Here is a 24,779-nt window from a genome sequence, read left to right on the forward strand (position 1 = left end):
ATACTCTCTACAAGCCTCGTTTGAAGAAGGGCATGTTATAGCGCTCGGGAAACACCGTGGAGCCGAGCTCATTCCATAGCCGGATGGTACGTGGCAAAAATGACCTCTGGAAGCGCACTGTGGATGACCTCAGTGGCTCCAAGTAGTATGGATGAACTCTACTCAGGTGGCGGCCGGGGTGATAGTAAAATTGTAAAAACGAGATGATGGTATCATCTCGAATAATTCCTCAGAGCACTCCCCATGGAACATACGGTACAAAACACAGAGGGAACTGAAACCAAACATGTCAGCTTCTAAAAAAAATTGCGCTTCGGTTTGAAGGGTGGGGCAGCCGTTGTACACTGCAGGTTGCATTTGATGTCTTTGATGTCCAGTGGCTTCTTAATACTAGGAGGGCCTTAGGTCCTCCACCAATCATAGAACAAGAAAAAACTAATCGGCCGATCGTCTTGTTAGGCCCCGGGTGCGTTTACAGGCTTTTTAAAATCTTTAATTACCGATTCTTCATCGCCACTTTAAATCGCTAAGCAGCGCTTGAAGAGCTGGTTTCTCGAATAGACCCGGCATGTTATGTTGCGTTGCCGCCACGCGTGCCGCATCGCGTCGGTTGAACACAACACCCCCCTCCCCTTTCTCCCTAAGCGCTCGAATAAAACTGAACGCGACGCAACAATTCAAATCAGTCAATTTAAGAAAATCGAGCGTGTGTTTTGTTCGCTTTGTGTGTCGCCGCGTCGCGTCCGATGGATATCGGAGTGATTTCGCCTGTATAACATTCGTTAAAAAACTGATTTCTGAATCAATAAACTTTTTGACCGCCATGGCGAACTCAATAATGAGATTGGGACTACGTTCCGTGATTAACTTGGAGAAGAGCGCGGGTGTTATGTTTTTACCCAGTGTTAAAATCCAATATAAGGTACGTACTACCACCAGTAAATATTAAGATATTTTTTTAGTCTAGTAATAAGTCAATGACACCGTCTTACCGCGCTAATGCATTCTTTGTTGCATCGGCGTCGATTGAACACGCCAGGCAAACGTGATCTACTTTACAGCCAGATTCACCGAATATTTAAATCGCTTCGTAAAAAGTAATCACTAGAATAGCTTTTATACCAGAACTTACCTAAATATGATTTGTATACTAACATAATACAAAGGTAAAGACGTATTATCATTTAAAAAATGTATAAAAACAAACAAAAACGTAAAAAAAAACTCAATTTTTTTTTTTAAAATAAACGAAGTAGGACCACGGCGGCATTGAGTTTATTACATACTCGAAGTAGCGCGGTAGATGCATAGTTAATGAATACATTTATGATAATGATCTGAAAGGGGTGATATCTATACAAAACAAAGCATTTGTGACTTTGTGTGTGTTTAACATATCGATGGTGTTCAATGTGGTCGCAGGATATTCATCCGTGTAGATGCAAGCTTTGTACAGTCGTTGTTGGTACGGTAGCAAATTAAACGGGCAAGTGGCGCGCGATACGTCTCTTCGAATCTAAGGATGTCGTAAAACAATGCACTTATCACGCGGTCGAGATTCACAAATATAATATTATTCTTATTAGAAAAACGAGTCTTACGCTAACCCGCAGACTAGCTGAATGTAAAGAGATCGTTGACAGACCGTGAGTCCAGAACAAACTTCAATTTAACTTAATAATTAGGTAACTTAGGAGGCAGTCTTAGACACAATGATGATGATGATGGTTTCAATTTGCAAACTCATGCACGCATATGGTTGTATATATCCCACTCAGTCCGCTGGGCAAACAGCGATTTATCCTATTACCTGTTAGTATTAGTCTGCAATGTGTTAGAACAGCAGCTACTGTACCCTTCAAACCGGGGAGCATCCTTCACTCACAGACATATTCTCTTACTAGCGGCCCGCTCCGCCTTCGCTCGGGTCTTTAACAATAATTTCAAAATAAATAATTATAATACACATTAACCCTTATAATATATTTGGGTCAGGTTTCTAAAAATAGAAAATTATAAAGGTAGTTTAAATAATTAATTATTATTTAAATGAGCTTTTATTTTCATTTAAATAATATTTGTTTTTATCTAATTTGGTTTATCCTTTTTATATTATTATTTTTCTAATTTTCGTAACATTATTGGAATTTTAGTAAGGATCCCTAATTAAAAAAAGGAATATAGCCTATGTCACTCGGAGATAGTGTAGCTTCCAAACAGTGAAAGAATTTTTCAAATCGGTTCAATAGTTTCGGAGCCTATTCAATACAAACAAATAAAAAAAAAAACCTCTTTATAATATTAGTATAGACTATTTATATATTTTGTTCACGGTTGGATAGCGTTCAATCACGAAAAAGAGCTAAGAATATTAGCCTTATAAATTAGTCCGATCAAGTTTTCTAAGTAGCGCAACACAAATCGGACCTAAGTAATTCACGCCATAGACGTTTGGCGGTTATGTTGGTAGTGTTGACTAATGGTTCTGGGCGTTATCGCAAGTGAGATAATTATAATAATTAAATAACACAACTTACTCCTAGCAAACGCTAAATAAATATAATAATAAACATTCGCGACTGAACTTAAAAAGTAAAAAGCAACGGAGCTTGCGGGCGTAGCAGCATGTTATGGCTACGCACAATATTGTTTACATAACAACCTGTGTCCCTATTCCCTATAGACACAACCCACGAGTTTCTCGCCCAATCTTCCCAGTGGGTTGCGATCTCGGTCCGGCGGTGGATTCTGCGAAGCATTGCTTTTGCTGCTAACGGTGCTTCTAGGTACCTCAAGCACCGGTCATCGTCCGCGTCGAACCCGTCGCTTGCAACGAAGGGCTCGACGAGTAAATTAATCCTCAGACATAGCCCACTGAGTTTCTCGCCTGATCTTCTCGGTGGGTCGCGTTTCCGATCCTGTGGTAGATTCTGCGAAGCACGGCTCTTGCTAGGCTTCGTGTAAGCGACGTCGTCAGGTTTGAGCCCCGTGAGCTCACCTACTAGTTAAGGCGACGCTGATATAGCCTCTCAAGGCTGTCAGCTTAGGTAAGAAAAAAAAAAGCTTTTGCTAGGGCCAGTGTTAGCAAATACTGATAGCTTGAGGTCATTACATTAACATTACATGAATATTACTAGGGTTGCCACCCGTACTTTATAATAAAGTATTGTACGTTATTTAAGGTACTTTATGTGAACAATAAAGTACACGAAAATACTTTATTTGACATGAGTTGACAAAAAAAAGGTGGCAACCCTAAACATTAGCTTAGATAAAATTGGTAACGTCTCTCAACGCACCATTGCAACATCATCATTCAAGATCGTGTTTAAAGTTTTCCAACGGCATACTATTAACACTTTTGTGATATTACAAAGGGAGAATACATAGACATATGTGAATACATGAGATGGGCCAAAATTATATGTAGGACCATCTGCGGAAATCCCTTTTGGTTGTTGTATTAGTGTACTGTATTCGGCAGTGCTCTTCACGACCGTCGCGATTCCGAACCAGGGTTTTTGTTCGTGCAAAAAATTTTTAACGACCATCGTTAGAATGACCGCTCTAAATAATTATTAATAAATAAAATGGTATTCGTTAGGGCGCGTCGGCATAGAGATCCCTGAAAATGCATAGCAATCAATTTTAGATCATCGTCTGTGTGATGTTTCTTAAATTGAACGGAAAAACTTTTACCACATTCACCTGTGCGTATATGGCAATCATAGATAATTTATTTCCTACCTATGCTGATAGTCTTGAGAGGCTATTTCAGCTTCGCCCTAACATGTAGGTGAGCTCACGGGGCTCAAACCGGAGTGTTGCTAACACTAGCCCTAGCAAAAGCAGCGCTTCGCAGAATATACTACCGGATCGGAAACGCGACCCACTGAGAAGATCCGGCGAGAAACTCAGTGGGCTGTGTCTGTGGGTTCATTCGCTCGTCAAGCCCTTCGTCGCAAGCGACGGTTTCATCGAGGACGGTGACCGGTGCTTGTGGTACCTAAAAGTACCGTTAATTGGTCGGGAGGATCCGTAATGACGTGTTTTGGGCCACGTCGACTATTTACCATTTGGTCTATAGGATCGGGTATGTAATTTCCAGCGGCCACGACAAGAGGGTTCTCATATCGTGCCGCCTTCTCAAAGTGGCATAGACAATGCTGCGACAGATTAAGTATAGAAATGAACATTTTTTATCGCAACCCAAGTGCAGATAAATACTCTGCACCACAGATTACTAACAGATGTATGGGCACTACTCGATTTCGTCAGCACAATAACAGGACATAAAACAATAATGGCTTCGAGATAAAAGCATACCGTTTAAACAAAGACTATTTGAAGTGTACGCTACACAACATTTTTAGATAAAAATAAAAGTAAATGTAAAATAGATAATAGATATTAATAAAACGAAAAACACAAAAAAGTTTTAAAGTTCTACATCTACACATCATCAAATGCATGTCACGATGAACAGTAAGAAAAATAAGGTGATAACTAAACTAAAGCGGTACAACATGAACCGGCGAGTTTTGGAATTCCTTTCTGTTCGTCTGTTGTATTCGTGCTCCTCCCGGGACTACTGAACGGTTTTGTGTGTAGTTTTCACAGGTAGACAGAGATTAGATCAGATTTTTTTAGCTTTGGTTCATTCAAATTGGATGTTGCAAAAACTTTCGTCGTTTCAATAATTTTGGGATTTATTTTTATATCGCCAGATGTTAGAAGAAGCAATTAAGCGGTGCAAATGAGATTATCAATACGAGAATGACTCTGTCTCTTGTGTTTTCGCGGCGAAACCACTGAACCGAATTTCACGAAATTCGTTTTGGGATTATTTTGAGCTCTGGCTATTTTATAATAAAACTGTTGAACAGGTGTCTCTGCCTATTCGGGATAAGTTTACTCGACGCCGGCGAGCTGATAACTGGAAAACTAGTGAAAACATAGTATAAATCAAACATGGAAATTTTATCTTAAATAGAGCTTGCAACGAATATACTACATTTTTTACTGGTGGTAGGACCTCTCGTGAGTCCGCGCGGGTGGTTACCACCACCCTGCCTATATCTGCCGTGAAGTAATAATGCGTTTCGGTTTGAAGCGTGGGGCAGCCATTGTAACTATACTGAGACCTTAGAACTTATATCTCAAGGTGGGTGGCGCATTTACGTTAGATGTCTATGGGTTCCAGTAACCACTTAACACCAGGTGGGCTTTGAGCTCGTCCACTTATCGAATAATAAAAAAATTATAAAATTAGAAATGCTCTAATATCCCGTCGTTATCATAATATATACTTTTATATACTTTTATACATAATATGTACTTAATATGTACTTTAACCTGTACGTTATGTGGTCCTATAAACTCAAATTATTGATTTATCTATTCCGTGGACAAAACACAACGTATGCAAGATCTGTATTGGTCAATATGACATTATACCAAACTGAACGAACTCGGCCATTTCATCCTCTTTGTCTCCCCACAAGCCACAAGTGAAAACAATTTGAGATAACCTCTTATCACTCCCCAACGTCCGTTGGTCTGGATTCAAAATTGAAGCGATTATCATCGTTTCGCTGTTCGATTTAGAGCTAATAGTCCTTTGAAAAGAGCTGGAGGAGAGATAAATATTCGCCTACAAGTGTTTACATTTGGATCTGCCTGGTCAATTGGACAATGTTTTATTTGACGTTGCATTTTATTGCATTTTATTATTACTTGATATTTTGTGATAGCAATAAAACTACTAGAAAGTTAAATGAATTGTCTCCAGGAAATAATGCCTCGAAATATGCTAATGAGTCCGTGCTACGTTATTGATTGTAATCAGTTAAAAGGAAATCAGTGAAATAAATGTCCTATTTTTAATTTCAGTACATAAAATGGCAGATCTTAGTTTTTACCATTTTAATATATTTACGCATTTTTATGTTAATGTGAAATCTATATTAGGTTATTTTTCTATGTACAACTTTTTTATTTAGATATTTTAGGTATCTAGCTGCTCTAGGGTTGACCTAGTTATTGGTAAATACACTTTGTTACTCTGGGTACTAAGCAAATCACAGTCATCGAAAATAAGAATACTTTATGATTTTGCTTAGGTCTTTCTCAAGTTAGCTTACCTCGCAAGGCCTATGACCTACCTGATCGTCTGATGGAACCTGGTCTGATACTGTCATTCATTGACACAAGTAATGGCAAAGTCGCAGTCAAGCGACTTCTTAGCGCCGTGGATATTTCAAACGTTCTTGGAAGGATCAGGCGATCAGGAAACACCAAAGAAGGAACTTTAGTCCAGCACCTGATGGTACTTACATGATAAAACAGCGCGTTACACGTAAAAATGGATAGTGAATATTATTCCGTCATCGTGGAAGTCAGTTTTTTTTTCTACCTATGCTGATTATCAGTTTCTCCTTGATATGTAGGTGAGCTTACAGGGCTCAAACCGGGTGTGTTGCTAACATTGGCCCTAGCAAGAGCAATGCTTCGAAGAATCTACCACAGAATCGGAAACGCGACCTACTGAGAAGAAACGGCGAGAAACTCAGTGAGCTAAGAAAGTTAGTCATATACCTTTTTTTTTTATTGCTTTCGATAGGCAGACGAGCTTACGTCTCATCTGATGGGAAATGATAACCGTCGCCCATAGACATCCAAACTACATCAGTGACTCAGATGCGCTGCCTATCCTAGCTTGGATGGGCAGCCTTATGTATGTTACACCGGCTATCCTGTCCTTCAGACCGGAACACAGTATTACTGTTTTGCGGCAGAAATAGACAGGACGGTGTTACCAACCCGGGCGGGCTTCTACACAGAACCCTACCACCAGTAAAATACCTACGTGGTTGTACGCATTTGGTTAGTAAAGTTTATATATGCCTGCGAAATCTCTAGTTCGATAAAATCGCATCACTTCTTACGTGTATACCGGTTGCTTTATCCTTTACTAGCGACCCGCCCTCGCTTCGCTTCGGAAACTGTAATTTATTATTGATTTCTCCACTATTTAATGGATGTTATTATACATATAAACCTTCCTCTTCAATCACTCTATCTATTAAAAAAAACCGCATCAAAATCCGTTGCGTAGTTTTAAATATTTAAGCATACATAAGGATATAGGGACAGAGGAAGCGACTTTGTTTTATACTATGCAGTGAAGCCACGAAAGCTTCTATCATCCTCAAGTCTAAAGTCTTAAATAAGTGTAAACTATAAACAAGTAATATTTAGGCAAGTATTTATTGTGAGCACTAATTGACTACTGTTTTCGGGCACTACCTGCTTTAACTAAACATTATCCCAACTATGCAACTATGCACAATACAATGGAATGAGATTACGTGACAAAACCCACGGCCCTAAAACTTTAACAACGGACCCTTTCTGTGAATGGCAACATAACAAAAAATGGCCTCTATCCGTAATAAACAAATGATAATAATGCTCAAGGGCAGTTCGGTTGTAAACAAATGCTTAATTATAATTCAATACGCTATCACGCAGCTGGTTTTATGCCCTTTGAGACCTCATTTTGTGTATAAACAACTGAATAATTAGATACTTCGGTAATTACAACTTAGATCACACTGAAAATTAAAAAAAATCATAATGATAATGATAATGATAATGATACAAATTTATTTCACTACAAAAGGCAGCTATATTAAATACTTGCAGAATAGTGAGAAAGTTCCTGCCGCTTGAAGAAAACTAAACTTATTATACGTAATAACTAGCATATTAATTCATAACTACTGTATATTATTTGGCCAAAAGCCCGTACCTATATACAGGTTTACCGGCTCTGTCGACAGATTGAGCTGAGATAGGAGAAACCTATTTGCAAATGATAATGTCTTAAGTCGTTGTGGCCTAAAGGATAAGACGTCCGGTGCATTCGTATGTAGCGATGCACCGGTGTTCGAATCCCGCAGGCGGGTACCAATTTTTCTAATGAAATACGTACTCAACAAATGTTCACGATTGACTTCCACGGTGAAGGAATAACATCGTGTAATAAAAATCAAACCCGCAAAATAATAACTTGCGTAATCACTGGTGGTAGGACCTCTTGGGAGTCCGCACGGGTAGGTACCACCACCCCGCCTATTTCCGCCGTGAAGCAGTAATGCGTTTCGGTTCGAAGGGTGGGGTAGCCGTTGTAACTATACTGAGATCTTAGAACTTATATCTCGAGGTGGGTGGCGCATTTACGTTGTAGATGTCTATGGGCTCCAGTAACCACTTAACACCAGGTGGGCTGTGAGCTCGTCCACCCATCTAAGCAATAAAAAAAAAAATTCAAATACAAAGATGATTAAATCCCTGTTTATGATGAAACCTTTATAGTTTACATACATCACTGATCCTTTTAATAATGAATGTTTGTCTTCTACGCGATCCTAAACCGATTCTGATAAAATATAGTACAGTTTTTGTTGACACTTTAAGGAAAGGTTTTTGTTAGTGTGCTATCAACGTACAATAGAATAGTTTCAAGAAATCGATGTTTTCGAACAATTAGCGATAGTCACAGAGTTTCACTAGCTAATTCTGTGATAATAATACTAATATTTTTTAACGTCAAGCTAAACCCGTATAAGAACTTTTTTTTTTTTTTTTTTTTTTTTATGTTTGAAGGATTACTGGTGGCCCGGAGGCCTTTCCAGTTTCACCAGGACAGGTGGGCGAGCAAAGGCTCAGCCAGGAGGGGTGGGATTTGCTAACAGCTACCCGAGCGCCTCCGAAGGAGACCTAACAACTCAAGAGTAGCTGCTTCGCGAATGAATTTACTACCGGATCGGAATCGCGACCCGCTGAGAAGATCCGGCGAGAAACTCAGCGAGCTGATTCATGGGTTAGGTTGCACGGCGAACTCTTTGTCGAGTTCGACGAGTACGGTTACCGAGGTCCCTAAGCCTGCTCCTAGAGCTGAAGGCGTCTAGTGCGAAGGTTATTGGATCTGATGGATCCGTAAGGACGTGTCTAGGGCGTCGACGGTGACTGGCTCCTGCATGATCAGGATTCGGGGAGTAGTCAGCGGCGGCTACGATAAGGCGATTATCATGACGCATAGCCTTATCGAAGTAATAGTCGTATAACAACTAACAATACAGGAGGCCATACATAGTTGTCTATGATAGGCGGTTGTTCATTTTGGCGCGAAATATTTAGTAGTAGTAGAGTAGACGTATGTGATTTGCGCGGCAATTTTGAAAAACAAGATCTGTTCCTATTAATCACCAAATAAATGAAGACCGAAATTGACTCTCTAATATAAAATCTTTATGCACACTGCTTGTATCGTTTGTATATTGCATATTTAAGGGTTCGTGCATATCTATACGCCTTGGCAGACGTGCAGTTATGAATGTAAGGAGCCATCACAAAGTAAATTTTTGTGTTATCCTTTGAGATGTACCGCAGCGGGGGTTCGCGCCTCCCGCACCGCTTAGCGAGCACTTATCGCATGCATGCTGCATTGTAAAGATATCCATTGTAGAGAAAGTTTTACGGCCGAAAAGTTTCAAAATTAAACGTTGTTTCTAAAGAACCAAAACGAATAGTCTGATATTCCTTAGAATTGAGATAGATTCTGTCAAAATCGCCCATAGATCGATGATTTAAATCTACTGACTCAGCCTGTGAGAATTTATTGAGGTGTATAGTTATTATTATTTTTGTATACCGTACCTACTACGAATATGCGAGTATGAGTGAGATATTGCTAAAAATAACAAAAAAAATAGGGCAAATTACGCGCCTCAATAAAACTACCACCGATGACATAGGTAGAAATATTTCGTGAGAGATCTGGTATTTTGGTATTTTATATTTATAGTTTTTTTATCCGACTACCGAAGAAGTTATGTTTAAGTGCTTGGCAAGTTCTACAGCCTATGCTTTTGGTCGGATATCGACATACGAGAGTACGAGGTGCCATTAGATTCGTCTGTCTTGGGAGTGACACAGTGCGCATTTTTTTTAAATATGGTGTCTGCCAAATTTGAATCAGTAATTATTTATTGAATTCTACAATAAAAAATAGAACTTGGTAACGATAATATCTAGTTAGGTTCTGCATTATTTATAGAACTAGTTTATTTTATTTATAATCGAAAAACTAAAAGTTGTTAATTAAAATATACTTTATTATTCAGTGATAAAAAAAAATACATTAAAATACTAACTAAAAAGCCAAAAATAAACTTTATAATGTCTCAATAAAATAAACGTCATTTGAATGTTGGTAATGTTAATGCAAGAATGTATACAAAACATGCATAATCACAATCAGAGCATCATCGCAAGAGTCTGAACATGTTTTAAACGAGCAGGTGGCATAATGGGTATATATCGTTTGCTTTCGAATTCCATTTAAAAAAAAGGAGTTATATGAATATTTTCGAACACGGTGACGTGTGAACCCTCCATCAAATCCACTAACACTATTATTAGACGCCTGCATCTCTAGCACTAGGAGTTAGGGATCATAGTACCTATATCAGTCTGCTGAGTTTCTCGGCAAATCTTCTCAGTGGGTCGCGTTTCCGATTTGGTGGCAGATTCGCCGAAGCTTTGCTCTTGTCATAGCAGATATTAGCAGTCTTCCGGGCTGAACCCTGAGGTTACTAGTAGTAGGTAGGGAAACATAAATTACAAAGGCGTATAAAATATTCTCATAATGTAGTTACTTCGTTTAGAAAAAAAAAACATAATATACAACAAATTTTCACAATATTCGGATCACATAAAGTCATCTTCTTAGTCGTTTGAGCTCTCGGCAGAGTGGTCGTGGTCAATAGTCATATAATGGAATACTGTTCAAATGTACCTAAGCCTAAAATGAATGATAACATTAATATCTTAAAAAAATAAATAAGTTGAACGCGGACATAATCCGAGTTACGCAACAAGGGCCACGAAGGGCCTTGGTGTCAATGACCGGCCGCCATTTACTTTTCTAAACGCGCGAGTTCCGAATAGGGTTGCCACATACACACGCACCAGAAATGATTTAGGAATGTTCGCTTAATAACATAATCTGTGTTCACGTTGCACTAATTTGGATCTGATCCGTCCTGATATACTATATAATCGTGTCGGTATCCATTTCAAAATAGTCCCGTAAAATGACAGTGTTACCTGCGATGCCCGGCTCCTGTAACTGTAACGGGTTGCAAAGGCAAAATCTACGTTTCTCTGCACCGCATAGACTATACTTACTTTTCATATTATTTAATAGCATAATATTAAGTGTATTATCTATGTTTAGCATAGCATACGTTGTGTTAAACTTATGTCAAATTTAGCAACGCTAGACGCGGGAAACGGTTGGCAACCCTACTTCAGCGGTTAACTAGGACGTAGATTACGACTGTGCAGCAACATACTACAAAACGTATTGTTTCAAATATGTGTAGCGTTGCTGCTTTGGTGAACGATAAAAAAACCTTGCGTTTCAAGGTGAAAATCATGTTTTGATGTTATTACAGCCTACGGTTATCTCACATTGACAGGGTGTTAGAAGAATCTTCTGTTTATGGCAAAAAATAGTGCTCGCACTTTGTAGAAATTTTAATTAATATTGTAAGGTGATTAAGACGTAACGCTGGCTGGTACTTTGCACAGAGAGTGAGTCTGGCTGTCCAACGAGGCAACGTAGCCAGTATCTTGGGGACTGTGCCTCCTTCAAGCGCGTTGGAAGATCTGTTCTACTGTGTGGGTTGAGTTATGTTAAATTATTTTGATTTGACTTTTTGTTAATAAACGAGATAAAAATGAAAAAAGACGTAAAATTATATGCTTCTTGGGAGTAGTTCTTGGAGTTGCGTCTACTGGTTTGGTACCACTGTGCGACTGATATTAGAAAGTTGGTAATCTAATAGTCGATTAATGATAATTTACAAAGATGTGGTACCCGTCTATATTTTGTGATAAAATATGCATTTTACAAAATAATAAAAAAAGTTAAAAACTTTTTTTTTGAAGGTACATAATTTCAAAATAAGGTTTTTTTTTTGTTTTATTGCTTTTGTAGGCAGACGGGCATACGGCCCACCTGATGGTGAGTGGTTACCGTCGCCCATGGACTTCAGCAATGCCAGGAGCAGAGCCAAGCCGCTGCCTACCGCTTAATACTCTCCACAAGCCTCGTTTGAAGAAGGGAAGGTCCTACGTAACCTTATCGTTAGGTACCTTTAATTCAAAATAAATAATAATAATAATAAGTGTGTTCTGCCGTCTTCCCAGGCGAGGCAGTGGTTAATACATAATAATAATAGAGTGGATCAGTTCACTGATTGAAATGGTAATATTTTAAAGATAGAATTGGATTTCTCAAATAATTCCATCACTGTACCATACCAGATTGATTGTATTTTTTCTGTTTTACAACTACATATTTATAAGGTATAGCGTTACACGTGAAATAAATTATTTATTATCTGTATACCTATTACTATTATTCCAATATAAATAAATATTAAAACAGTTACATAAATAAGGTAATATGCTATATCACACCGCATTCCACAATGTCATTCAGTTGCTCCAATTAAGTCGCAATGGAAATCAAATTCACAACAAATATAATTGCCTAAACAAGCGTTTGGAAATATTAAATTTTTTTTAAGCCAAGCTTAGAGTCACTGAATATGCGAAAAAAGAAAGCTATCTTATGAAGAAAAAGTCAAATAAATTGGAAATTTTAATTATAATATGACTACCTTTATGCAGAAGATCGAAGTCTCAAATGTTTTGGTATCAAAGAATATAATTACTGTCGACCGAGAGCTTTGTACAAATTGTAACACGACTCTTTTTTTTTTTTTCCTACCTATGCTGATAGCCTTGAGAGGCTATTTCAGCTTCGCCCTAACGTTTGTAGGCGAGCTCGCGGGGCTCAACCGGAGAGTTGCTAACACTGACCCTAGTAAGAGCAGTGCTTCGCAGAATCTACCACCGGATCGGAAACGCGACCCACTGAGAAGATCCGGCGAGAAACTCAGTGGGCTGTGTCTATGGGTTAGTTCACTCGTCGAGCCCTTCGTCGCAAGCGACGGGTTCGACGAGGACGGTGACCGGTGCTTGTGGTGCCTAAAAGCACCGTTAATGGATCAGGAGGACCCGTAATGACGTGCTTTGGGAGACGTCGACGGTTTACCATTCGGTCTACTGGGTCGGGTATGTAATTTCCAGCGGCTACGATGAGAGGGTTCTCATGTCGTGCTGCCTTCTCAAAATGGCGCAAACACGACTCAGAAAGTTTGATGGTGTATCAACTGTCATTTGTCAATTGTAGTTAAAAAATGACATAATTTTTGCGCTTAATTTAAAAATCTGGTCGATAATAGTTTAACATTCTATTCTAAATATTACAGTATTCATAAGGGTTCATATTTAAATTAAAAGGATTCTTTTTGTGACATGTTGATAATTTATATAAATCAATCACTAAGTTTACAGCAAATAACTTAATGATTATGCAGTCGACAACCAAAAGAGTTAATAAATCTTTGATTTCAGTTCATTGTAATTTATTTAACAATTGTCATTGTCATTGAACCAATCATTTATTAATATGTTTTTGGTCTTGGAAGTCAATTATTTTTTAATCGGCAGTCAATGTCATGTTTTCATTCTCTTAGGATGTGTACGCTCTGAAATGATAACACAATATTACAAATAGATCAAATTTAAATAGAAATAGTTTAATACTTCTTTCTATTTATTCTTCTTTTTATTCTTTCAGTAAAATAAAGATTACAGGTCGAAGCTGTTTGACTATTTTCGATCAGCTGAGCTAGCTTCCTAAGCTTCACCACCGGGGTTTTAGGCCAGGCCGTATAGATAAAAAGAGTTACATTTATATAGCATTAACATGGATATGTTTCTTTAAGTGCATTGCATAAAAAAACATCAGAATGAATGATGCGGTCAGTAGTGTAATAAAAAAATGATAACACTAAATGTTTTGTTTACTAGTTGTTATAGTTGGAAAGAAAATTTATTCCGTGATTTGTTTGTAAAAATAATATCTCATTACTTGGATGTCATATTAATGATATGTTTTTACATTAGGGAAGTTAATTTCACACTTTGTATATTATTACTATAAATAAATGCTTATATTCGAATTAAGTTTGTTAAATCCTGTTTTAGGCTTATATTTTCATATATACTTTTTCAAATATTTGTTTGTAGTTTTGAGAAAAACAATTTCTTAGGCATGTTCAATGTTTAGAGACGTGCCCATCTCAATCAATCTATAGTGAGTCTAGTAGATCCAGATCCAGTAAATGTCTAATGACATTAATTTATACTGAATTAATAAAAATAATAATATGTATATCTAATTATTTGAGGTCATTCATTGTTGGATTTTAATAAATAAATAATTAATAACACGGCAACATAAGCACACGCTATAAACTAACTATCCAATAAATAGTACTTCAAACGTCATCTGGTAGAAGATATTTCCCCAGCATAATGTCTAATTAATAACACTGACAACACTGGCATGTCATAAGTGAGGACACAGACATTTTTATTCTCAACGAGCTGCTATATGCTGATAATAAAAGGTTAAAGAACTTTTCTCAACATGACCTAAATCAAGACAAGATGTTGCAAATCTACATGTCAATCAAAACAAGTGGTTATTTATTTTTCCAAATACTCTATAAAGCTTATCGATAAACAGTCAACAATGATAGTACACACCAGAAAATAAACAGGAAAACCGTTTGTGACATGAATACTGGACACATTCGGTTCAAATATTTGTGAAAGATAATAATTTTATTTAGTTTCATACTATATTATGAAATCATTACTTTTAATGCTCGTTAGCAACTATGAATCGAATTTATCGGAAAGAAGTGTATGTTGTGAAATGACAATCATTACGAGTATGTTATAATTGGTCAAGTCACTTCAATCACTATGTCAACAAAAAGGGAGTAGGTATCAAATTTACATCAGCGTTAAAGTTCTGAAAGTTTGAGAAGAAAATGAATTAAAATATTAGCAGCGCATGTGACCGTCAAGCATTATTTACGTCTCGTCTTTGTTAGGTTAAGTAAGGTTGGAAAAAAAAAGGTTAGGGGACGTGCTATCTCTCCGAGACGGCCGATGTTTCAGTGCCTTCGATTCGCCTCGAAGGCTCCGTCGGCCGGGCGTCCTTGGGGTGAGCTGCGCTGTCTGGTTGCAGTGTTGACCGCGGTAACCCCTCATCCGGGTTCTGACCTCGGAGGGGATCGGACGCTTGGGCGAAGAGTGCAGGGGGGTCGTTTAGTGGGTAGGGCCCTGAAAACATCCTTAGGCCCGCGGTCTCGCAGTCGCAGACCAGTTTACTGGTGGTAGGACCTCTTGTGAGTTCGTGCGGGTAGGTACCACTGCCCTGCCTATTTCTGTCGTGAAGCAGTAATGCGTTCGGTTTGAAGGGTGGAGCAGCCGTTGTAACTATACTTGAGACCTTAGAACTTATATCTCAATGTGGGTGGCGCATTTACGTCGTAGATGCCTATGGGCTTCAGTAACCACTTAACACCAGGTGGGCTGTGAGCTCGTCCAACCACCTAGCAGTAAAAAAAAGTCCCACATACCCCGCGCGCTCCCTAGGCGCGGGGACCTCGTAGGAGCATCGGCCCCCGGTCAGAAAAAAAAACGTGCCGTCTCTAGCGCGTAATCTATTTTTTTTTAAACTACATTTTTGTTGTTGAGTGTTATAAATAGCGTTGGGGAGGCTAGTTGCAACTGAACGAGTGCAACTAAATTTAGTTTACTTTTTATTTTCACATGTCATTCCTATAGCGGGTAAGACGTTCATGAATGTCATCATAGTGGCATCAATCGATCGATTCTTGGTATTTTAATTATCTATCTTTTTTAGGCCACGACTACTAAAACCGCTGTTTTCTCATATTTGACAAAATGTTTTTCCATTAATATTTGTGTTTCATGAATAAACAATAAGCAGGTTACCAAGTAATTTAGTGCGTGCTGCATTTATAAACATGAGATGCAAGCATCAGGTTGTTTTTGTTCTTCTTTATTTATTTTATTCGGAATAAATAATTCGATTTGTCAAAGCATTTATTAAAATAGTTATGATGAACGTTAAAAAAAGAATAGGTTAATAACATATCAATCTAAAAAGTAGTTGACATTAATTGAATTAAAATGATCATTCAATCACTGTTTTCGTGAAATATCTATGCATAGGTATATATACCTAGGTATTTTGTAGCCAATTTCATCCCAACGTTGTGTTTTAGGGCAACCCTGGCTCATATCTTCATTTTTTAGATCATTTTCTAGTAAGTTCCAGTCATTTTCTAGATCAAAATAGACAAAGGCCGCTTACCTATACTGCAGTTAGGCTACACATTAAACCTAGCGTTATTTGCAAAACAGGTAATAGTATTTATTATATTTTTAGACATTATTTTGTCAGACACGCAAAATATTTCACTGTAAGTACTTCAGTTATTGTTTTGTTTTGCTTACATGCTGAGATCGGTGGTTGAGCATAAGGCTCACCTGGTGTTAGTTGGTTACCGGATACCATTGACAGCTACGACGTAAATGCCGCCTCCTACCTCGAGACATGAGTTCTAAGGTGTCAGTTTCTACACTACAACGGCTGCCCCGCCCTTCGAACCGAAACGCATTACTGCTTCACGGTAGAAATAAACAGGGTGGTGGTACCTACCCGTGCGGACTCATAATATTTATATATGAAGTTAAACCTTTCCAGGGTGTTTCCAATCGTCTAACGTCATTAAATATATTAATATATTTGTGAATAAAAAGCTATATAGGTAACTTACGTTTCATTGCTGCGTTGTCGTCTTTATTATCTTATATTTTTTATTATAGTTTCGAATTAATAACTACCTAAAGTAATTAAAAATAGTGTAAGAAAAAATGATTTTATTCAAAAAAAGCGTGAGGTGTTCTTCAGGATATTATCAAAATAACCCTTCTAATCATATCTGTTCATAAAATATTTATAACTACTAATACCATGCACCCCACGCTCTTTTTTACAATAAAATCTTACACTATTTTTAATTCAAATGTAATAAAATTTATTTTCAATTTTTTAGTTGGATTTTCTATAAAAGCGTATTTTGTTAGTTTTTTTAAACTATTATTTATTTTTCATTTTTTAGTTGAATTTCAACTTTTTCATTTTTTTTTAAATATTGAATTGTTATAGATCCGTAATAAGTATACCAAATTTCGAGTTAATCCGACGTTTTGAAGGGGATAAAAATCATGTTCAAAGATTCCGTTACTAACATACATACGTCTGAAGCTAATAAAAGCGTATTAAAAATAACCCAGTATTTTAAGATTTTATTATAAGGTGTATAATTTTTTCAACAAACATTGGCCCTGTAATGCACAATGAACACACATGCACGGAAAGAGGTCATCGGCCCCGCTATCATGCTGACCGACTCGTATCTACGTATTTACTAACACAGTCAACGGGTCAATTATTGTGATTAATTATAAAGATATTAACCTCGTCTTATATTACGAATTATTACTAATGCCCCATTTTTATTAGGCTTAGTAGTGTTCAGAGCAGATCAGCTAAATTAAATAGTTACAGGAGGCAGGAGAATGAGTTTAACGTCCTAAAAATATGAGACATGGAATTTTGAAGACATAGAAAGTATCTAACATTTTAAGAATTAGAATGATCTTCATGAAATTAATCTGTGTGCTTAGTGCGAGTTTGTTAACGTTTTCGATAGCGTAAAAGTTAACTCAAATTTGTATGGAGTTGGAACAGCGCCCCTAGCGGCAAACGTAGGCAAACGTTCCAACTCCACAAATATGGTTTTAGAAATCTAATTAATGTATTAAAATTTATTGTTTTTTTCGTACTTAAACGCATCCTGGTTACTGTGGGTTTACCGGTATCTATAATGCTAATGTTTTTTTAATGGAATCAACAAACAGCAGCCAATGAGCAGATGTTCTGGAAGGTATAGCAGTATGTGTGTGTGTCCTACAGTGAAAACATTGTTTGATCAAACCATATTGGTAATTTCCGTTAGAAAAATCATTCTGAGCTTACTCTCACATCGCACTTATAGTTTTATTTGAAAAACATTAAATTTCCAATCAATTGTAAAAATAGTAAACTCAAAAACATGGTTTTCTTTTTACAGTTAATTCACACGAAACCAACGTGCAACGGATCGGTGTGTCACCTGGAAGACAGACCGCGACACGTCAAACGTGAATCGCGGGAGCTCACCGAGTTGCCCCACAGCTCATTAAGACGTTGTTACAGCAAACAGCATGGCCGACCGGAAATAGACAGAAGGAAACAGCCCGATTCGGAATCTGATTCCGACTCTGACACCGAGTGTAAGGGGCTGGACCGGGTGAGTTCGAAATAAACTTTCATAATAATTTATTCAAAAGTGTTGTCACAAAATGAACCAAACGAAATAGTTGAGATTGTTTAGTTTTATATCTATGCACTAGTGCTGAAGCGGTATTTATTTACGAACAAAATAAAATTAAAACTTGAACCGATATTTAACAATGATTTCAGGAAATTTCGAAATTATTCACAGTACAATTTTGTTAAGACCTTGACTTCTATGGACTTCCGTAATAACTTAGCACCAAATTATTTACTATGAACTTAGACCAGTAACTACAAGCTTAGTAATACCGACGTAGTCGTATTAGCATTTTTATTTATTTTACACTGGATAAGTAGCCCACTGAGTTTCTCGCCGGATCTTCTCAGTGGGTCGCGTTTCCGATCCGGTGGTAGATTCCGCGAAGCACTGCTCTAGCTAGGGTTCGTGTTAGCAACAACGTCAGGTTTGAGCCCCGCAAGCTCATCTAATAGTCCGTGAATTTAGAACAGCCCCTCGAGGCTACTAGGATAGGTAGGAAAAAAACAGTCAATCAAGTCTACGACGCGTATAATTCATGCGTTTCCTTTCCATTGATTCGCAGTCTGAGTTCTGGCGCCGCAAGATGCGTACCGTCCACAACATCTTAGACGTGGACAAGGACGGGCTGATCTCGTACAACGACTTCTTGCTGTTCGCTGAAAGGTTCAAGTCTCTCGGCCACCTCGACGCGAAGCAGGCGAAGGAATTCACCGACATCATCAAGGTGAGGGAAGACGTTACAAGATTTTAGGGCAAATATTCTCAAACAGTTAAATATAGAAAATACTTAACGTCTATCCACAAGCTGCCTACAAAGAATATTGCGGTATTTTGGTCATGTTGCACGCAGGGATACCAGCAATTTGGAACGCCTTGTAGTGACCGGTAAAATCGAGAAAAAAGGCCTAGGGGTAGAGGTCCCAAACGATGGTCGGTCCAAATAGCGGAGGAACTGAAAATACCTGTCAGCGACGTACTCTAACAAGCTACAGAATGGGACGGATGGAGACAGCTAGTTGACGGAATCAAACGGAGTCACGATCTTCAACAATGAGGGACCGATTGAAGAGAAAGAGTGCAAATATAATATCGCACCCTTAAAACATAAATGGCACTATACAAAAAATGCTATTTTTTAGTTAAGTATAGTGTCAAAATGCGTAAGACGAAACGCGCCTAATGCAAAGACCCCTGTAGCTCTAACGCGCTTAATTTTCGCTAGATGCTGCTAGTGTCACTTATGAATTTGTAACGGTCGGTAATTAATAAACCGGCACTATGCCAGATCGCGACAAGTCACCGGAGGGATTCCTTGTCGAGGTGAGTAAAAAACTGGCACATTGTGTTAAGTGTCACTTATTAAATAAATATACTTTCGAATATTTACACTGAGTAAGTGCATAAGTGGCAGTTTGAGTTTAACGTCAGTTATTTAATAACTTTAATTAGGATTTTGTTTTCTGTCTTCTACAAGTCAAAGATAAATTGTTTGAATTTTACCATCTCTGAGCTTGCAAGACATAATACTGAATGTTTTTTTCTGGGACGAATCGCAAGGTAACCGTGGAGCAAATGAAATCGGCAGTTGTGTCTTGAAATACTTGCAAATAAATCTTCTTTAGCTGACAAAAACATAGATTTGTTTTCTATTCAGAGAACTGCTGCGGCCAGCAGAAAAATCAATTCATCATCGGTATGTACATCTTGCATAGATGTACATACCGATGATGTGCACTTAACTGAAAAGTAACATCTATAACACAAGAGTTTTAAATCCGTGGACACACACAGAACGAAGGAGATGCAGCACATTCAACGATTGAGCAACAAATAAAAATAATACTTAAATCTGGACCCATTTATTTGCCTTCCCAGTACGTAACCGACATCAGAAGTGCAAAAAAACATGACACACCATTCAAAGTAAACGAAATGGCTTATAACGATTTTATTGACATCAAACAACTGTCCGTTCCTAGACTGAACAAAAGCGTTGAAAGTGAGCTTGTAAAGGTGTCTGATATAAAAGTCATCAAAGTGGTGAAAGTTGAAGATAATAAGGTAAAATTTTGTTACAAAACATCCTATGTTGATGATTTCAAAGAACTTAACCTGGGATCTAAAAGAGCCAGTGCAAGGAACCAGAGGACTGAAGAATTGCAACATCTGTATAACCAAAAGTTAGATTTATCCGAAAGAAAGAAGAGTGACGTGAAAAGCCTTATAGATGCTGGTTTGATAGTCAACTTTTACAATTCCTATTTTGACAGAGTTTTGAACTAGGTGGGTAGTGTCCACCCTTTAAAAATGTAGTTGATTAATTATTATTTGTAAGAAGAGGTTTTTGACAAAAAGATTTTCATGAAAAACGAAGCCCATTATATGGATCGGATTGTCTACTAACAATGTTAAACGATGATAGGTTGGGTTCATTGACGTTCGCGGAAACCCCACTACTTTGACTGGGTTCTGATCTCGGCTTGAGATCGGACGTCAGAGAGTGCAAGGGGAATCGGGTTCATTGATGTTTCCTTAGCTTAGGCAGGGCCCCGCCGACCTCCGGTTGCGCCTGTGTGCGAAAACCATGAAGCACCTCCTATTTTTACGAATCTTCATTTTTCAATGTATTTTTTTTATTATTTGTTAATTTTGACTTATTGTTTTAACGTAAATCTTGGGATGTTTGTACTATAAATGAATATGCAATTTCGAAAAGGGCACATCTCTGAAAATGTAAAATGTTCAGGAAATGAAAAAAAACTGATTATTTTCTAAAGCAGTGTAAAATTTAAAATATTAACTTTTGAGATATATTTTAGGGCTAATTAGCAATTGAAAATTACTGGAATTATTATAAAATGGGTGTAGGTAAGCCTAAAAACTACATGTATATGAAAAAACGTATTTGACAAAATATGCGACACGTGCCCTTTTCGAAATTGCATATTCAAGTGCATTATACGTTTTGTTATTTACAAGTTATATGTTGTGCCTATTGTACCTGCTTACTTATCGATACTCCACTAAAAGAATTTGTTGTTGTGTAAGTGTAACATAAATAATTTCGGTGGTGGCGCCCTTGTTTTCTTAGCGCCACAATTCGCATACAGGCGCGCCGCGGCCCTGAGCTTAGGCAATTTTCCCGACTCGAGTTTCGACGTATCTTAAATTCCTGAATTATCTCTGTATGCAGATGACATGGGAGCAACAATGGGGCACCATAGACCCGTACAATTTCGTGACGGTGGAACAATACTTGGAGGACATGCATCACGTCCTCAACGACAAGACTCTCAAGAAGAAGGCTCACCGCTGGCTGCCTTATCTATTCAAGGTACGGAGTTGCTGTGTCGTAAGGATCTAAGTGTCCAACTGGCATTTGGTCACCTTTGGCCGCAATAGCATATGTTTCCTACTGCTTACAAAAGGTCTTTCACCAAATGGGTATTTTCAGTAGACCGTCGTTCCAAATGTAGTTGTTCAGAACTCCAATATTTATATTCCGCAATAGATACCGTCCTGTCTATTTTTGCCGTAAAGAATTACCAAAGTTCTAAAGTCAGGGGTTTCATAGTTTTGTCTACTGCCCACTTTAAGAATTAATAATTTTTTTCATCTACTTAAAAAATTCTGTAGGCGCGAGTTCATGTCCATCCTGAGAAATGCGGTAGTGCTAATAACTACCGATTTAGTCAACAGCTGTCAATTTGGTTTAATGTAACATACTGTACTATAGCGAGAGCTCAGTCAGTGTCTAAGAGTCCTTCTAGATGAAATTACAAATTGCCTCCCAAGCCTCTACACAGTGCCCCTTTTTTTTTCTGGGTCTCTTACCGCCGTTCTTTAGGTCTGCAGCGCCCAGAAAGGGGCGTTATCGCCCGCTTTGAGAAAGGATTAATTGCTGCAGTTACAAGACCTAAACAGCGATACCTCTGCTATGCTAAGGCATCGTACCAATTAAGGATCGAATGTTGATCAGTTGTCGTGTCGCCCGCAGGCCGTCGACGCAGATCGCTCCGGTTACATATCGGTCCGTGAGTTCAAGTTGTTCTTTGAATGTCTCGGACTGACGAGCGAGCACGCGGCCGTCGCCTTCGCCGGCATCGACGTTAACGGGGTACGTATTCATTATTGAGGATTTTTTTTTTCTAATTTTACTGGTGGTAGGACCTCTTGTGAGTCCGCACGGGTAGGTACCACCGCCCCGCCTATTTCGGCCGTGAAGCAGTAATGTGTTTCGGCTTGAACTCATATCTCAAGGTGGGTGGTGGCATTTACGTTGTATATGTCTATGGGCTCCAGTAACCACTTAACATCTGGTGGGCTGTGAACTCGTCCACCTATATAAGCATAAGGCGATCAGTGGTTATTAGACTTTCGAGACATGAGGTCGGAATTCTGATTGGTTCCGATTCCTTAAGGGCGCTAATCCGGGCGTCAATGAAATTGTAAATTCTGCTACTTTAATATTTAATTAAGACGATAATAAGGTATATTTTCGAATGAGGTTTTCATCACCACGGCGACTTGCCTTCGTTTTGTTCTGTATGTTCCAACACCCTGTCATTTAAAACCAGTCAAATCTAATTTACTGAATTTAGTTAACTAATTATTATTATTTTATTGCCCTTGTAGGCAGACGAGCGCACGGCCCACGTGATGGTGAGTGGTTACCGTCGCCCATGGACTTCAGCAATGCAAGGGGCAGAGCCAAGCCACTGCTTACCAGCCCAGCCGCTGCCTACCAGCCAAGCCGCTGCTAATTAACTCGTTTATCGTCGACAGGACGGCAAGGTGTCCCTTAAGGAGTTCGTCCAGCTCGGCAAGGAGTTCTTCCACACTGAAGACGAGACCAGAGTCTCCAAGATGTTCTGGGGACCACTCACCGACGTTTAAGACTCATACTTAAGACTCAAACAATGACTTAAAATATTACTTCACAGCACTCACGACCCGCGTGTCACTAACGCCCTCCCGGGGAAAACAATCCGAATTTATTATAAAGTTTTAACGCATTACCGGATAAACCAAAATATAATTTGACAATATCAATATCGTTAACTTATCGAAACAAATATTTCAAGAAATGCGACCTTTAAAAAAAAGCTTTTTATCTGCCTACCCACTAGGACTTTAGAGCCTTAGACCTTAGAACTTATATCTCAAGGTGGGTGGCGCATTTACGTTGTAGATATCTATGGGCTCCAATAGCCACTTAACACCAGGTGGGCTGTGAGCTCGTCCACTCATCTAAGCAATAAAAAGCAAACAGCCTCAACTGGATCGTGACTTCGCCTGCCATGACACAAGAATTAAAAAAAAATGCGTCGATTTAGATTCTATTATACTTTTTAACTCGACCGGATAATATTCATTTTTAAAATTGTTTAGTAAATGTGGTCATTGAATTTTTCACATTTCTTGAAATTTTATTTTAGTTTTTAAATAAAAAATACATATTACGACTTTTAATTAACTATAGATTGACGGTAATCTTTAGTGTTTTAGTTTTTTTTTTATCTTTTTAATTTCGTTCGCTCTTTGACTGTAGTAAATATAAAAAAAAAATATAATTGAACAAGTGTTTTAAAATATAGCTCACTAATTTTTAATTTACTGAAATTTTATACTTTTTCACCGCAGAAGCTAAAAGAAGCTACAGTAGAACTAACCCGCAGTAAGTCTACTTTATTAACTTTAGTTGACTAATGTTAATGTATAAACTGTAATTATCATTATAGAGGGGTGAAAATTTATTTGGTTTTTCGCTTAATACGCGACAATTTATCTTTATAATTAAAGGTGCGTTTTATTTGGTATTAGCATCAGCAGTTTTATATTTTTATTTGAACTTTAATTAAGTTTACCCTATTTAAATATGGCGCATTGGTGGCGCATTTACGTTGTAGATGTCTATGGACTCCAGTAACCACTTAACACCAGGTGGGCTGTGAGCTCGTCCACCCATCTAAGCAATAAAAAATAAAATAAGAAGTTTTTTGTTATGATATTTTTTCCGAATTTTAAACTATATAATATGGCATTTCTTTAATTGAACTTCAATTAAATTTACTCCATTAAAAAAAAATATATACATATGACATTTTTATTAATTTTTAACTTGAAATGCCTCTCCTGTAAAGTTGCAAAAATGTCGATTAAACCAAATAATCTTTCAGTCCTCAAAATGATAATAATGATTTACTTTATTTACCTGAATGTATTGTGACGATGTTCAATATATGGAATCTCAATAAAAATTAAAAAGACACATCTCTTTTCATTAGTTCGAATGATCACGGTCGC

At 37.9% G+C, this 24,779-nt stretch overlaps 1 protein-coding gene across 1 annotated transcript; it reads left to right on the forward strand.

Moving 5' to 3' along the window:
* The first annotated feature begins 647 nt into the window (after nt 1–647).
* LOC101741700 (sarcoplasmic calcium-binding protein) lies at nt 648–24,744 on the forward strand. The gene is made up of 6 exons (XM_004922671.5): nt 648–922; nt 18,228–18,446; nt 19,036–19,197; nt 21,667–21,807; nt 22,471–22,590; nt 23,259–24,744. The coding sequence occupies exons 1-6, from the start codon at nt 824–826 to the stop codon at nt 23,367–23,369; spliced, it is 852 nt and encodes a 283-aa protein (XP_004922728.1). The 5' UTR covers nt 648–823; the 3' UTR covers nt 23,370–24,744.
* Nucleotides 24,745–24,779: the final 35 nt, after the last annotated feature.

This window comes from Bombyx mori, chromosome 16 (assembly GCF_030269925.1).
Source record: "Bombyx mori chromosome 16, ASM3026992v2".
In the NCBI taxonomy this organism is placed as follows: domain Eukaryota; kingdom Metazoa; phylum Arthropoda; class Insecta; order Lepidoptera; family Bombycidae; genus Bombyx; species Bombyx mori.